We start from the raw sequence: 13852 nt of genomic DNA, 5'->3' as shown, positions 1-13852 counted from the left end.
ATCATAAGAGAATAAAAGATCCCGTTGATAGTCTGTAACAATCCAGGTGCCGAGGAGATTTCATCACCTGGCAAAAATAATTCATATGGCCTTGAAGGCTGCAGCCTTGCCACTTCCAACGTAAACGCTTAACTGTTGCCATGCCAACGTTTAACGCAACAGCCTGCAATCTGAAGAAGAAAACGTCGACGCCCCCGCCCCCACCCATTATCGAAAAGCTTTCTGAGGACTTTCTTGAAGGATTTTAATGGCCTGGCTTGTTCTATATGCTTCGCCGTCTTTATGTTGCATTGTTTCCTCAAACGTGACGACACAGTGGCCTTTTTGTTGGGTTAGCTGTTAGCGTCAACGAAGAGGATGCGAGGGCATGACGCTTTGACTGTTTACTAAATACGTCCAACCCCTTTCGAGCCCGAGGCGAGAAAAGACTGCAACGTGACACATTTCACATCCTCCGTACTGACCCTCGACAAATATTTCTTCTGGAGCTTTGCCTTGAGCGTTTAAGCCTTTCTTGATTTACTGCACTCGAAAGTGGCTCAAAAGAATAAAAAAAATTCTGTTGAAATGCTGAACAGAATTTGCAATGAAGGGAACTTTGGAATGGTTCAAGAAATATGGAAGGAGTTCAATGCATGATTGTTATCATTAATAATCATTTTGAAAATTTTTTTTTTTTTAATTAGGACATTTATTCTGCAATGATTTTTATTTTATTTTAACATTCCACATTCCAGCCAGCGTCCAGCCCCGCCACTTTCGGTCTCGCTTTGGGCATCTGGTGTGACCTCTCTGCGCGGCGACGTGGTGGCCTTGCGAAATGTCACTTTGCTATCGCTCAACGAAGCCGCGCCAGCAGCTCGGGGTGGCTTTAGCCTTTAGCCACGGATGCACAGTCACACTTAAAGGTCACGTAACGAGACTCATGAATAATGGCTGCTGCAGTTTCCTTTTCGTTTCTGATGATGGTGAGGAATAAGGAACGTATAATGTGTTCCAAATTTGAGGAGTTTTTTTTTTTTGTCACAATCCGAACCTTTATTGATGATTGCTAACTTCAGTGCAGGCAGCGTTGCTGTTGTGTCCTGCAACTGATTGGCGACCAATCCAGGGTGTCGTCCTTCAACTGTAAAAAGGAGAAGGCATTTGGATGGATTGAGGAAAGCACATTTATAGTCATTAAATGTGTGTAATTTTGTCGTAATTATACCGGAGTGTCATTCGACTTTAAATCTGCCGCACCCCCTGGATGGGTCTCGTGCACCTTTGCATTAGAGGGGGGAAGCTTTTTCATAGTGTTCCCTGAGTGATGTGTGCTCTAGTTTGTTATAACGGAGTTGTTATAACATAGTTGTTACAAAAACATTTAGTTAGCTTGTCTCAGGCGTTTTGGATTTTGTTAGCGTTAAGCTTGGGTTTGTTCTGGTTTACATTTTGTTGTTTTTTTTCTCGGACATATTAAATGACAATCACCAGTTTTCAGTTTTTATTTCATTGTCACATGAACAAAATAACATCCACCTTTCTCCCCTTCCATTGTGAGTCACCTTCCCAGTGTCAGAACAATATTCATGGAATGACATTAATATGTGACGTTAATAATCAAAGCACTTGTGGTTTTAGGAAATTGGCGGTAGACTTTATCGTGTGTGTCTCCATTAACCAGGTCGGTGGTCTCTTTTTCCCGTGTTGTGCTTGGTTATGGATCGGAATTGCCACCGAAACAAAATCGTATGGTCTACCTCACGTTGTCCTTTTTTAAAAAATTTTTTTTAAGCAGTGCAAAGACTTGGGACACAATAAATTAAGTTGCCTCACGGCTCACATGAGCACGCAGCTCTTGGCGCGCTCCTTCCTGATGGCGGGCGGGCGCTCGTGAATGTCAGTCCGAGACGGCTGCTGCGAGACCCGCTTGAGCCCCCGCCGTGAGCCGGCACGCTTGAGCTCAGGCCGGGGGGCTCGCGTTACCGACGCCACGGTGGTAACGTGGAATACGTCGCGGACGGTGTTCTCGGAATACTTGGAGGTGCACTCGGCGTAGGCCACGGCGCCGATCTGTCTCGCCAGATGAGTACCCTGCGAGGACAAAAAGGGGTTTTGTTTTAATGCTACTCTCAAATAAATCACTCCGATAAAAGAGTGTGTCTGAAGAAACAAAACAATGAGGCGTAGGACATTAAAGTGCTGGGCAAGTGATAATTCTTTGCTTTCGGCAGCTTCTTTCATATTAAAACGACGTGCCCGTGGCTTTCTCCTTCGGCATTTCAATTAGAATTCTGCTTTTTACAAAACTCTCTACTTCTACTAGAGTGTTTGTACTCTTGCCACCTCTGTTCAGCACTGTGCTTGTGATCATTTGTCACCTTGAATCGAATTTCTGCCCCGTCTGCCTTTTCCGAGTCGCCCTGGTCACCTTTTTTGGTCTCCATGCTTTGAAAATGGGAAAACTCGTTTCGGAGGCTGGTTCATTTCAAGGGTCGGTTCATATTAACTTCGAGGCACCGATCAAAGTTGTCATTTTGGTGACAAACGACCGTAGTCTGCTGAAGTCACTCAAAACATTTCGATTTTTTGCAAAATTTTGCCATTGCTTCGGCCCGCCGTTAAATTTGATCACGTATTGTCTCCGACCACCGTTGTAGCGTGCCGATGTGGGCAGGATTAAAAGCTTTCTCGCACAATACCTTTGCAATCACATTTCACCCCTTTTCTCTTTTTTTTTTTGCTTGCGCGGATATGCCCAGGCTGCAGCCGTAAGCCGTTCATCCAAGTTAGCTTGCCAAAAAAAAAAATCTGACTGAAAAAAGACGAGGTTAAAAGAGGTTTGTGTTCACCCAAATTCCAACTGAAGTCGCTTGATGTCGGATGCAAAAGCTTAATGCGGCAATTACGGTCAGGACAATGAGGGTTGTTACCTTTCCTTTGATGGAGAATTAAAAAAAAAAAATTATTGGCTTCCCAGAATCGGGAATTGACATTTACATGAAAATAAGCTATTAAAATTCATGCACGGCAACGCTCCTTCCTCCAAGACACAAACAAAACAATCGTATTGGTGCGCATCTCGTGTTTGTCTTCCTGCTTAGTTCAGCTCTGCAAGTTTTTGAATTTGTCGAAGCGAAAACTTTCGCATTTATTTTTTTATGAGAGTTTGTGTGCGCGCGCGCGCGTCGGGACTTTCAAATCTGTTGAGGTGGGAATGGAGAGAGGGAATTCCTCCTCACCTGTTCATGTGTGACAGGAATGAGTCTGTGTTTGGAAAGCTCCCTCATGATGTTGACGTCCGTCCTTAAGTCCAATTTGCAGCCCACCAGCACCACTTTGGCGTTGGGGCAGAACTCCTGCGTCTCTCCTTGCCACTGCAGAAGAACCAAAACGATAATGATCTTCGACACGATAAAAAACAAAAGTAACTTTCCCCGAGCATAGCTATTCAAAACTTTCTCTGTCGGGTCTTTCCCGTCCCGGCTCCACTTGTCCCGTTTCCCCTTTTGTTTACAAGGACATCTTTTCTCCCGGATTGTCTCGGCGAGCCGTCGTGGCTCGCTTGGCTTCGCCGAACGCCGAGCAACCGGTGAATGGAAGCAGTTGAGATGAGTCACAAAGGATCCGGCGCGAATAAAGCGCCGTATTGTCTCGCGCTAATACTGCAAATGAGTCGACGTTTTGTGAGGTAGAGTGCGCGCTGCTGTCGGAGATGTGCGCGTGTGAGGCTAATCAGAGGGTGAGCAGAAAGGCTGTCCTTAGTTCACTCTGAACTATCGTACAGTGAACGCACGGTTCTTGGATTTGTCGTGTTTGGCGTTATACACGAGATGCAATTGTTAAATTTTGCTGTTTTGTGTGTGTGGGCTACAGTCGCAATTATTTGACGATTCAAAAATGACTAACAGCTATGCTAGGCTATGTTCGCCCGTCTATGGCATTTCGCAATATGTACTGTTAGCACGAAGATACTTGACGAAATTATATAGTTTGTTCATTTGTTGGTGATTAACTGGACAAAGTTGAATTCTCTTTTGTCGTACGCTCTGCATTTCTGCGTGTGTGAAGGCAGCAATTTTTTTTTTAAGATTGAAAATGACCGGAACAGCAATGCTATCCGTTAGCTCGTCCGTGACGTTTCGTAATACGTGTTAGCATTAATCCACCGGGCTAAATGATATAGTTTGGTTCACATTTTTTGGTGTTGAAGTGGAACTATATAATGTTTCAATAAAATATATCTATATATATTTTCTGTTTTGCGGATTTTGAGCGATCGCGAGTGTGCCCCATGTGTTGACCTGCCGCTAACCGTCGTAATATTTGATTGTTCTGCGATCGTAATGCACTCGCACAAACGAACACACGCGTACCTGCAGGCGCTTTAGAAAGCAAGTGAGTTCTTGTGCTTCTGGCACGTTTTAATGAATTCATGCTATATGACACATACTGTATGTACGATTCTGCTATTTTTAGCCTTGCCCGCGGCTTGTCATTGCTTTCACTAAGATTGTGAATATTTTAAATGCCTTTTTTTTTTAGCTCAGTGAAATTGAAGTGATGTTTTTATGTACTAATACTTTGCATGTATGACTGATTACGGGTGACGCCGGGAGTTCGGGACCGCTCGTATGGAATATTCAGTATACTGTAATGCTATAAGAAAATCGATTATTTCTGCGACGACCAACACTTAAAAGGCATTCTAGTAATATTTTTGATAGCCAGAGTGAGTCACATTTATGAGTAATTTCTCCCAAAATCGAGATTTTCGAGACAACAAAGGACGCGGGATTGAAAAATAGAAGCGATTAAAACTCGAGAGCTGTTTTTCAAACTCTGGGGAGGAAGAGCGACAGAGTAAAAGGATAATTGAAGGGCAACGTGATGGCTCACTCTGTCAAGCGGCCGTTATTAAAAACACAGCGAAACACGGCACCGCAACACATTGTCATCTTTGCGCCGATTAGACGAGCACGTTTAATTGATTGCCCCCCCTTTTTTTTTGTGGCGCTCAGTTGAATTGAAAAGCTCACCCGATGTGTCACTCTGGCATCCCCAGCATGCATTGTGCCACTGTGTGAACTCATCGCGTGAGGCCAGAGTTCAATTTAGCCGATTGAACAATTTGTCGGCCCGACATTGTGATGATGTCACAAGATGACTGATGAGGGATGTCATCGCATACCCATGCAGAATTTATCGCCAAAAAAATAATATTAATTCACAATTCAAACATACGGAGCGTTTCCATTATAAATCATTAATTATGCTATTTTGTTCCCTAAAATGTTTAAAAAAAAAAAAAAAACTAAAAGAAAACATGAACGCCACACTAACCTTTTTCACCACACTGTCCAGCGTCTCCGGTCGACTGATGTCAAAGCAGATGAGGACGGCGTCCGAATCAGGATAAGCCAACGGCCGCACATTGTCGTAGTAGGCAGAACCTGTCAATAGGCGGGGAGGACACATGGATTACCGGATTATTTCACATATTATTCACATTTTTGTTTGAAGTATTAAGGGACCAAATTAATTTGTTTTAGTCATTATTGATATTAATCGGCCGACTAATTGGTTACCAGAATTTCACCAACCTTTCGCTAATTTTTGCAGTTTTGTCTCTCGGACACTATATGCGGTAGCTGCTTTGTTGAGGATTTGACTTTTTTTTTTTTTTTTGTCCAAGTCATTAATAACTTGGACAAAATGTGATTGTCAAGCACTCTGCGGATGACATTGATGAGTGGGCAAAAGTTACGTTTTGTAGAAATGAACAATGTGCGGGCCCCTGTGGGGGGGGTGTTGAATTGGTGGGCATTCTGACAACATTCCAACGCCACTTGCATCGTCGTCCGCAACATGTTGTGCTTTTGTGGCCCGAAATACACAACATCAGCACTTTGACGTCGGATTCCACTCACATTCCTCAACATAATGCAATCCTCGCCTGCACTAAACACACATACGATCCAAAAAAAAACACTTTTTTATTTGTTGATAACTGTAATATTGTTTTTTTTTTTTCTTTTCTTTTGATGTCTTTTAAGAAACAATGCAGGACTCGTGCAGCCGTTCAAACTGCTTCGCAATAAGAACAATGAGAGACGAACAAACACAACTCAAGTCTCAAGGTTTTCCTGAAGTCCACCAATCCATGTTCTGTGCTAATGCGTATTGATCCGGAAGTCTTTTTGAATCTACTCACCAGAGTCCTTGTACTAGTAGCAGCAGTAGTCGTTGAAGTAGTAGTACGATGATGATGCCCCCTGAGGCCACATTAAGAAGCCTCAGCCCATCTGTCTCCATCCCAACGAAAGGCCCTTAAAGAGCCTCCAGCGTCGCTCGCCGGTGAGCAGCCGGCATTTTGCGATGTCGGTGGACATTAGGCGAGCGCGGCAAGAATACTTACAAATAAATGAGCTACTTTGTTCTTACATGCTTCGCCCAATGTTACACAATTAAAGCGCACTTATGTAAAACCGGCATTTGAGCCCTTGGGCGGATTGAAAATAATGGGCTTGACGAGACTTTCGGAGAAATGTTTTTTTTTTTTTGCTAGTAGAATTTGTGGAATCAATTGTTGGGAGTTGCATACAATACTGTGCGGATACAGTTGGAAAAAATGACTTTTAACACACCCCACACCACGGGATTAATCACTTTGGATAATCTTTTTGGAGACAATCGAACTTTTGCTGACTTTGATTGGAAAGGGTGAAAATTGCTCAAATTTGGCCCGATTATTGAAATCAAAGCGTAAATATGCCTTTTTTTTTTTTCTTCATACACAGTGAAAACCGATTCTCCTCATTTAAACAATCACCCGCGGACTCTTACGACTGTGTGTCAACTCCGTTTCCCACTCATGTCTTCATATTTTTCCCATTCATTTGCCAGCAGGGCGCGTAACCATGAACTTGAAGTCGAGCAGAGTGAAATATAAAGTTTTAATGAGCCAGAATGTCTCTGCCGAAACAACCTTTTAATGAGGCCTATGGAGCACCCCCCCCTAAAAAAAAAAACAACCACAGGCCATATTTATCTAGTCTACATTTATACTAAATCTTGTTAGCAATTTTCAACGCTCTTATCGACTTCTTCTCACTCTCAGTCGCCGCTCGGAGTGCAGATCCACATTTATTTGGTCAGTGGAGCTGAGAGCTGTAAAAGAACTGATAAGAGGCAATCGGGCTGCCTGTTCTATCGTTTGGTCTTTGGTGATGCTCTGCATAATTCACGAGTGTGCGCTTACACACACACACACACACCTTTAATCCTCCCTGATGACATCGTCTATCGCAGAGCGGTAATTCTCATTAATATTAAACGCATGTTTGTCCTTTTTTTTTTTTTTAGCCTTTCTTTCGTTCACATTCCCGCTGTGTTTTGTGATACGTTTTTCCGCCGACTCAAACGGCGCGTTGATATGATTATTAATCAGTAGCGCCCAAACAAACATAATCCGAGTGCGGCTAATTGCTGAGCGTACGCGCGCGCGTAAAACAATGCGAGACGCCCTGCGGAGATGATGATGTTCCGTCTCTCGCTTAAAATGTCAAATTTCTTGATTTGTTTTTGTGCCCCCGTTGTGTTTGTTCGCCGTCTTGAGTTTTCTTAGCACTTGGAATCATTTATGGAGTAGTAAAATGTTACCCAAGCGTTATGTTTTTCTTATAAAATGTCTTGATATTTTTGTGGTTTGAGGAGATTAGTTTTGTAAAAAAAAACTCAAAGATTAAGTGCTCCTTTTTACTTTTTATTAGTGTTTGCTTGCTCTTATTGGCATCAACTGAGGCACAACATCGATATACCCGCCAAGACATCGTGAACATTGGATATCGATGCGAAATATCCATCACAGAGGAATTTTGCTATGATCGCAAAATTCCGAACGAACTGGCGAGGCTGCCCGGCTCACCATGGCTGGTCATCGGGGCCGGGAGGCGGCGCAGGCGACGCAGAGAGAGGAAGCAGAAGCGAGGCTGCAGGTCCGGTGTCTTGCAACGGCTGCGACGGCAGCCCCATAGGCAACCACTACCGAGTCTGCACCTCACCAACGCCAGATCCGTGGTCCACAAAATCGACGACCTGGGATTACAAATCCTGGGAAACCGCTATGTGCGCGATAGCAGTGTGATCGTCGTCACGGAAACCTGGCTGCACGCAGACGTCCCCGACGCTAGCATCCAGCTGGCCGGGCGCTCGCTACATCGCGCGGATCGGACGAGGGACACCGGTAAGAGGAGGGGCGGGGGGCTCTGTGTTTACGTGCATGAGAACTGGTGCGGCGATAGCACGATCGTCGAGAAGCACTCTTCCCCCGACATCGAGTTCATGTCCGTTAAATGCCGGCCTTATTTTCTCCCGAGGGAGCTAACGGTAGTGATTGTCACAGCTGTTTACATCCCTCCCGACGCTAGCGCTAGCACGGCGCTCTCGCTACTCGCGTGCGTCATCAATAAACATCAGCGGGCCCACCCTGATGGCGTTCACGTAGTAGCGGGAGACTTTAATAAGGCCAATTTAAAGACTGTACTCCCAGAGTTTCACCAGCATGTCAAGTGCCCAACGAGGGGAGACAACACTCTCGACCATGTGTACTCGAACATCAAGCACGCATACAGAGCCCTCCCACTCGCCCCTCTCGGCCAGTCAGACCACCTGTCCTTGCAGCTCGCACCTGCGTACACCCCTCTCAGGCGCAGATTCAGGCCTACCACAAAGACTGTGAAAACCTGGCGTGACGACGCCATGAGTGAATTACAGGACTGCTTTCATGACACAAACTGGGACCTCTTTGATCATCAGGACCTTGATGTCTACACGCATTGTGTACTGGACTACATCAAGTTCTGCATGGAAACTGTGTCCCAACATAAGACTATACGGACCTTTCCAAATGCGAAGCCCTGGATGTCCAGCAGGGTTCGCTCTCTCCTCAAGGCCCGTGACGCTGCCTTCAGGTCAGGCGACAAAGCCCAGTACAGGGTGGCTCGTGCTGACCTGAGCAAAGGCATCAAGCTAGCCAAGGCAACCTACAAGGGGAGGCTGGAGGCCCACCTTGCCAGTAACAGGCCACGGGAGGTGTGGCAGGGTCTACGGAGCATCACCAACTTCCGTGGCAGCAGCACGACCTCTGTAGACCCGAGTGCATCGCTGGCAGAGGAGCTTAACTGCTTCTTCGCTCGCTTTGACTCGCCCCAACCGTCACACCCCCGCACTTCAAGCTCCAACTCCCCCCCACTCATCGTAGAGGAACACGATGTGAGGCGCGCGCTCCTGGCGGTCAACCCCAGGAAAGCTACTGGACCCGACGGAATACCAGGCAAGGTCCTCAAAGCATGTGCCCACCAACTGTCACATGTTTTCTGCAGGATCTTCAACCGCTCCCTGGCTCAAGCAGTCATCCCCTCCTGCTTGAAAACTTCCACCATTATTCCTGTCCCCAAAAAGTCACCAGCCGTCCACCTGAATGACTACCGTCCTGTTGCTCTCACACCAGTCATTATGAAGTGCTTCGAGAGGCTGGTTCTCCAGCACATCAGGGACTGCCTTCCTCCCACTCTGGACCCCTACCAGTTTGCATACCGGGCTAACAGATCCACTGAGGACGCCATCGACACTGCTCTGCATGTTGTGCTGGGCCACCTGGAACGACAGCAGAGCTATGCAAGGATGCTCTTTGTGGACTACAGCTCGGCATTCAACACGATCATCCCAGACATCCTCGTCGCCAAACTGGACACTCTCGGCCTCCCTGCCCTCACACGCATCTGGATTAAGGACTTTCTGACCAACAGACCCCAGACTGTGTTGCTCGGCCCCTACACGTCCTCCACCCTCATGCTGAGCACCGGTTCCCCCCAAGGATGCGTGCTGAGCCCTCTCCTGTACGCCCTCTACACCTACGACTGCAGCCCGGCCCACGGCAACAACACCATCGTCAAGTTTGCTGACGACACGACAGTGGTCGGTCTGATCTCGGAAGGTGACGAGACAGCCTACAGAGAGGAGGTAAAGAGACTGACAACTTGGTGCAAGGACAACAGACTGCACCTTAACTCTGCTAAAACAAAGGAGATTGTCGTCGACTTCAGGAGGAACAAGACGCTGCCGCCCCCCCTCTGCATCGAAGGCGTGTGTGTGGAGAGGGTCCACACGTTCAAGTTCCTGGGAGTACAGATCTCCGATGACCTTTCTTGGAGTCACAACACCACAGCAGTGGTAAAGAAGGTCCGCCAACGTCTGCACTTCCTGAGAGTCCTCAGGAAATTCAACCTGGACAGGAAGCTGCTGCTGGCCTTCTACCACTCGTCCATCGAGAGCCTGCTGACGTACTGTGTCTCCACCTGGTACAGCGGCTGCACTGAGGCCGACAGAGTGAGGCTCCAGAGGACAGTCAAAACAGCGCAAAGGATTATTGGCTGCCCTCTCCCCCCACTGACGGACATCTACACCGCCCGGTGCCTCAGAAGGGCTCTCAACATCGTCAATGACAATACCCACCCAAACTCACACCTGTTCGACCTGTTGCCCTCTGGCAGGCGCTACAGATGCATCAAATCAAGGACCAATAGACTGAGAAACAGTTTCTTTCCGAGAGCCATCTCCATACTGAACTCTCACACACACACGAGACCACCCTAACCTCGCAAAACAGCATTGTGATGTGTTTCTATATGCCCTATTCAGTACTGAATTCCATTGCACTGTCTTCTTTATTTATCTAATTTATATATTTATCTGTATTATTGTTGTATTGCACTGGAGAGGGGAGCCCTCTAATCTCGTTGCACACTTGAGTACAATGACAATAAAGGGATTTCTATTCTATTCTATTCTATTGGGTTTTTGGGTATCGTTTCAGGATGAACTAAAATGCATTTCTCAAAAATTGTCAATTGTAGCAAGAAAATAATTTTTTATTTTATTTTATCATTATTTTTTTTTATTTTTTTTAATTTATTTTTTTTATTATTATTTATTTTATTTTTTTGCAAAAAAAAATAAAATATCGCCAAATTCACCGTTCTGCTCAGCGAATAGTTGAAGTTATACCGTCTACTACACAAGTTATGAATCGGTCCGTGTTCACTTGGACATGTTCTTCGCCAGTCAGTTGCCCTCGTAACTGAAAGAACGATCCAGAATCCCTCACGTCGCCCCCCCCCCCCCTCTAAATCCCCCCCAGACTTAGACGCATCGAGTGAATTGATTTTCAGTGTGTCCTCACTCTCCTAATGGAGCCTATCAGCATTGGAGAACCTGCCCAGCCCTCCGCTCCAGCACTTAGGAGTGCAGCACTTTACTTTGACACCACCTCCCGGTGTCTCGTCACGATTTTTGGCCGTGCAAACCCCTCTCGTAGTGCATCGCAAACAACAGCACTTGAACCAAAATGTTAAAAAAAAAAAAATTTAATAAAAAGCCTCGTTTCCAGATGCCGCGCACTAGCAGATCTGGCGCCGGGGCTTTCAAAGAAGTAATCGGAGGTCATCAGAGCAACTCATGAATGATGGATGCGTTGTCGGGATGATGCCGCTGATGGATGAAGGGACGAAAGAAGCCGAGTTTGATAAGTATCGTAACAGAAGCGCCTTTTTCCTCCCCCCCACGATAGACCGAACTGTCTCTTCTCTTCATTTCATAGCCTTTAACATCCCGTATGAATGTCATAGCCCCACCTGTCCGTTTTATTTTTTTAAATCATCTGGACCTCAAGCGCATGTTGGCTGTTGAAGGACGCACACAAGGGAGGTGACGGCTGCGCATGGGAAGGAAATGAAAAAACGATTAAGAGAGCAAGGGGGGAGTCATGAAGACGGATCGCCGTAACGCAAGAAGAGGAGAGAGTGCTGAGAGAGCGGCGCCTCAATACAGCGAGACTCCTGACCTTCACACTTTGACACGCCGCTGAAAAAGCGCAACGGCAAAACGGACATGTGACTCATCCATCCGTCGCCAGCCAATCACGGGGCACATGACGAACCATTTTGACTGCCGTTTGGAGTCTTTGTTGAAGCGAACATGCAAAGTTTGGAATGTGGGAGGATGCTGGAGGACAGTCAAACGAAGGCCAAGAGCCGAGATTCCAACCCAGAACCGATGCACTAACCACTAATCCACCGTGCAGCTGCCGACTGGGACTCCTTCGAATGAAATTTCAAGGAGAATGTGAGAGGGTACTTTGTGCGATGTTTGCATCGCACTGTACGTCTCCCCTGGCATTGATGTCAAAAGCCCGTCAGGCTGGTCGGGCGGGATGCACAAAAATGGAATGCACGCTGCACACGCGCATTGTGTGCAAACCAGTTTTGTTTTTTGTTTTTTTTTATGTTTTGTTTTTGTAGCCATTTCTTACATCAGTGCAAGTGAAATGCTTCCCCACGGAAACTCACTCGCACCCCTCTCTCACTTTCACTCACTCACGAGTGCTTTTCAGCCGCTCAAACTCTCACTTTTCTCTCACACACACTCGGACTTACATACACTCTCTTGACACCCAAATGCTCTTTCTTACATTTTTTCTCACTTGCACATTCTCTTACATGCACACTAAATGCTTTTTTTTTGTCTGTCTATCTCCTTCTCCCGCCCTCTCTCACACACTCTAGAAAACAAACTGTCAAAACAAGACCTGACTTGCACACTAAACGGAAACTGCATCAATAAGATCAATGTCCTGGAGAATCTCTGGCCTGAACCAAACAAACAGCTCACCTGATGTGTCCCACATGTTGAGCTCGATGCGCTGCTTTTCGATCTCAAAGCTGGCCGTGTAGTTCTCGAACACCGTCGGGACGTAATTCTGCAGGGACACGAGACACTATGAGACACGGTATTAGGTTAGCCTGAGCGGTCCAAGGACCTGGAAAAGTTCCGAAGTGAAGGCCCATGTGGTAGTAAGTTATATAACATACAAGTCAAAAATATTTTATTTTATGATTTATTTATTAAGCCAATTTGTTTTTAATTACATTTGAAAAAAATATTTTATTTAGTTATTTTTTATTGATTATTCTATGTTCCATTTTTATTCACAAGTAAATGAAAGTTAAGTTCGATGTGTTGCTTTGGCCCGCCGTTACCTTTCTTTGAAACAAAATGACATTTATTTAAGTGACCCCAAACTTTTGAACGATAGTCTATAAATGACCTCAAATGATCCCGTCTTACTCGTGCGTCACGCGTAAAAGCGCACGGACTTTCCGCCGAGTCATCATGCACGCATCAAATAATTACGTATTAAATGTTCTGGCACGCTTACCTCTGGGTACGAGTCTTTGGCGAAAACGTGCAGCAGGGCCGTTTTTCCACACTGCGTGTCACCGACCACCACGATCTTACACCGCAGCGGTCCTTTGCCCTCCATCGCGCGTCCTGTGCGAAGTGTCACTGCGTGCCTCTTGTCATTTAAGCTTCCCTACTTCCACCCAACGCCAACAAAAAAAAAACAAGCGGAGCGCCGACGAGCACCCGTGATTGTTACGACTTCACAAAACAAACTCGTTCAGCTTCACATTGGTGTGAACTCGCTGCGTTTGATGGGCTGCATTCTCTGAAGCGCTACTAGACGAAAAGTCAACGTAGAGTCCCTGGCTATGTGATTTCCGCTTTGGGAATCTTTGCGATTCTTCAAAATAAAATGCTCTTGTTTTGAAGGTCACAACGCAACTTCCGGTATCGTTCCACGCAGGTTCCTTTTTCTTTAATCTTTTTACTACACTGCATGCTTGGATCGTTTCGATCACCGTCTTGAATGAGATGACGTGTTTTATTAGAATATTTCATGGCATAATATGCTATTTAAGAACAATACTAATTTTACGACGGAAATAAACACGCGTCAACTTCCGGATGT

The 13852-nt window shown here is 45.9% G+C and overlaps 1 protein-coding gene across 1 annotated transcript; it reads right to left on the bottom strand.

The window, feature by feature from the left end:
* Positions 1-1472: 1472 nt before the first annotated feature.
* Positions 1473-13599, bottom strand: LOC148317609 (rho-related GTP-binding protein RhoN-like). The gene is made up of 5 exons (XM_088284153.1): positions 13259-13599; positions 12712-12799; positions 5326-5435; positions 3225-3359; positions 1473-2076 (listed from the first exon to the last, which is right to left on the bottom strand). The coding sequence occupies exons 1-5, from the start codon at positions 13361-13363 to the stop codon at positions 1822-1824; spliced, it is 693 nt and encodes a 230-aa protein (XP_088140279.1). The 5' UTR covers positions 13364-13599; the 3' UTR covers positions 1473-1821.
* Between the last annotated feature and the right edge of the window lie 253 nt (positions 13600-13852).

The sequence above is a fragment of the Idiotropiscis lumnitzeri genome, chromosome 20 (assembly GCF_059441095.1).
Source record: "Idiotropiscis lumnitzeri isolate Australia: NSW breed Sydney's pygmy pipehorse chromosome 20, RoL_Ilum_1.0, whole genome shotgun sequence".
Lineage (NCBI taxonomy): Eukaryota > Metazoa > Chordata > Actinopteri > Syngnathiformes > Syngnathidae > Idiotropiscis > Idiotropiscis lumnitzeri.
The sequence above is the reverse complement of the archived record's forward strand: the minus strand, read 5'-3'. Positions and strand labels throughout refer to the sequence as shown.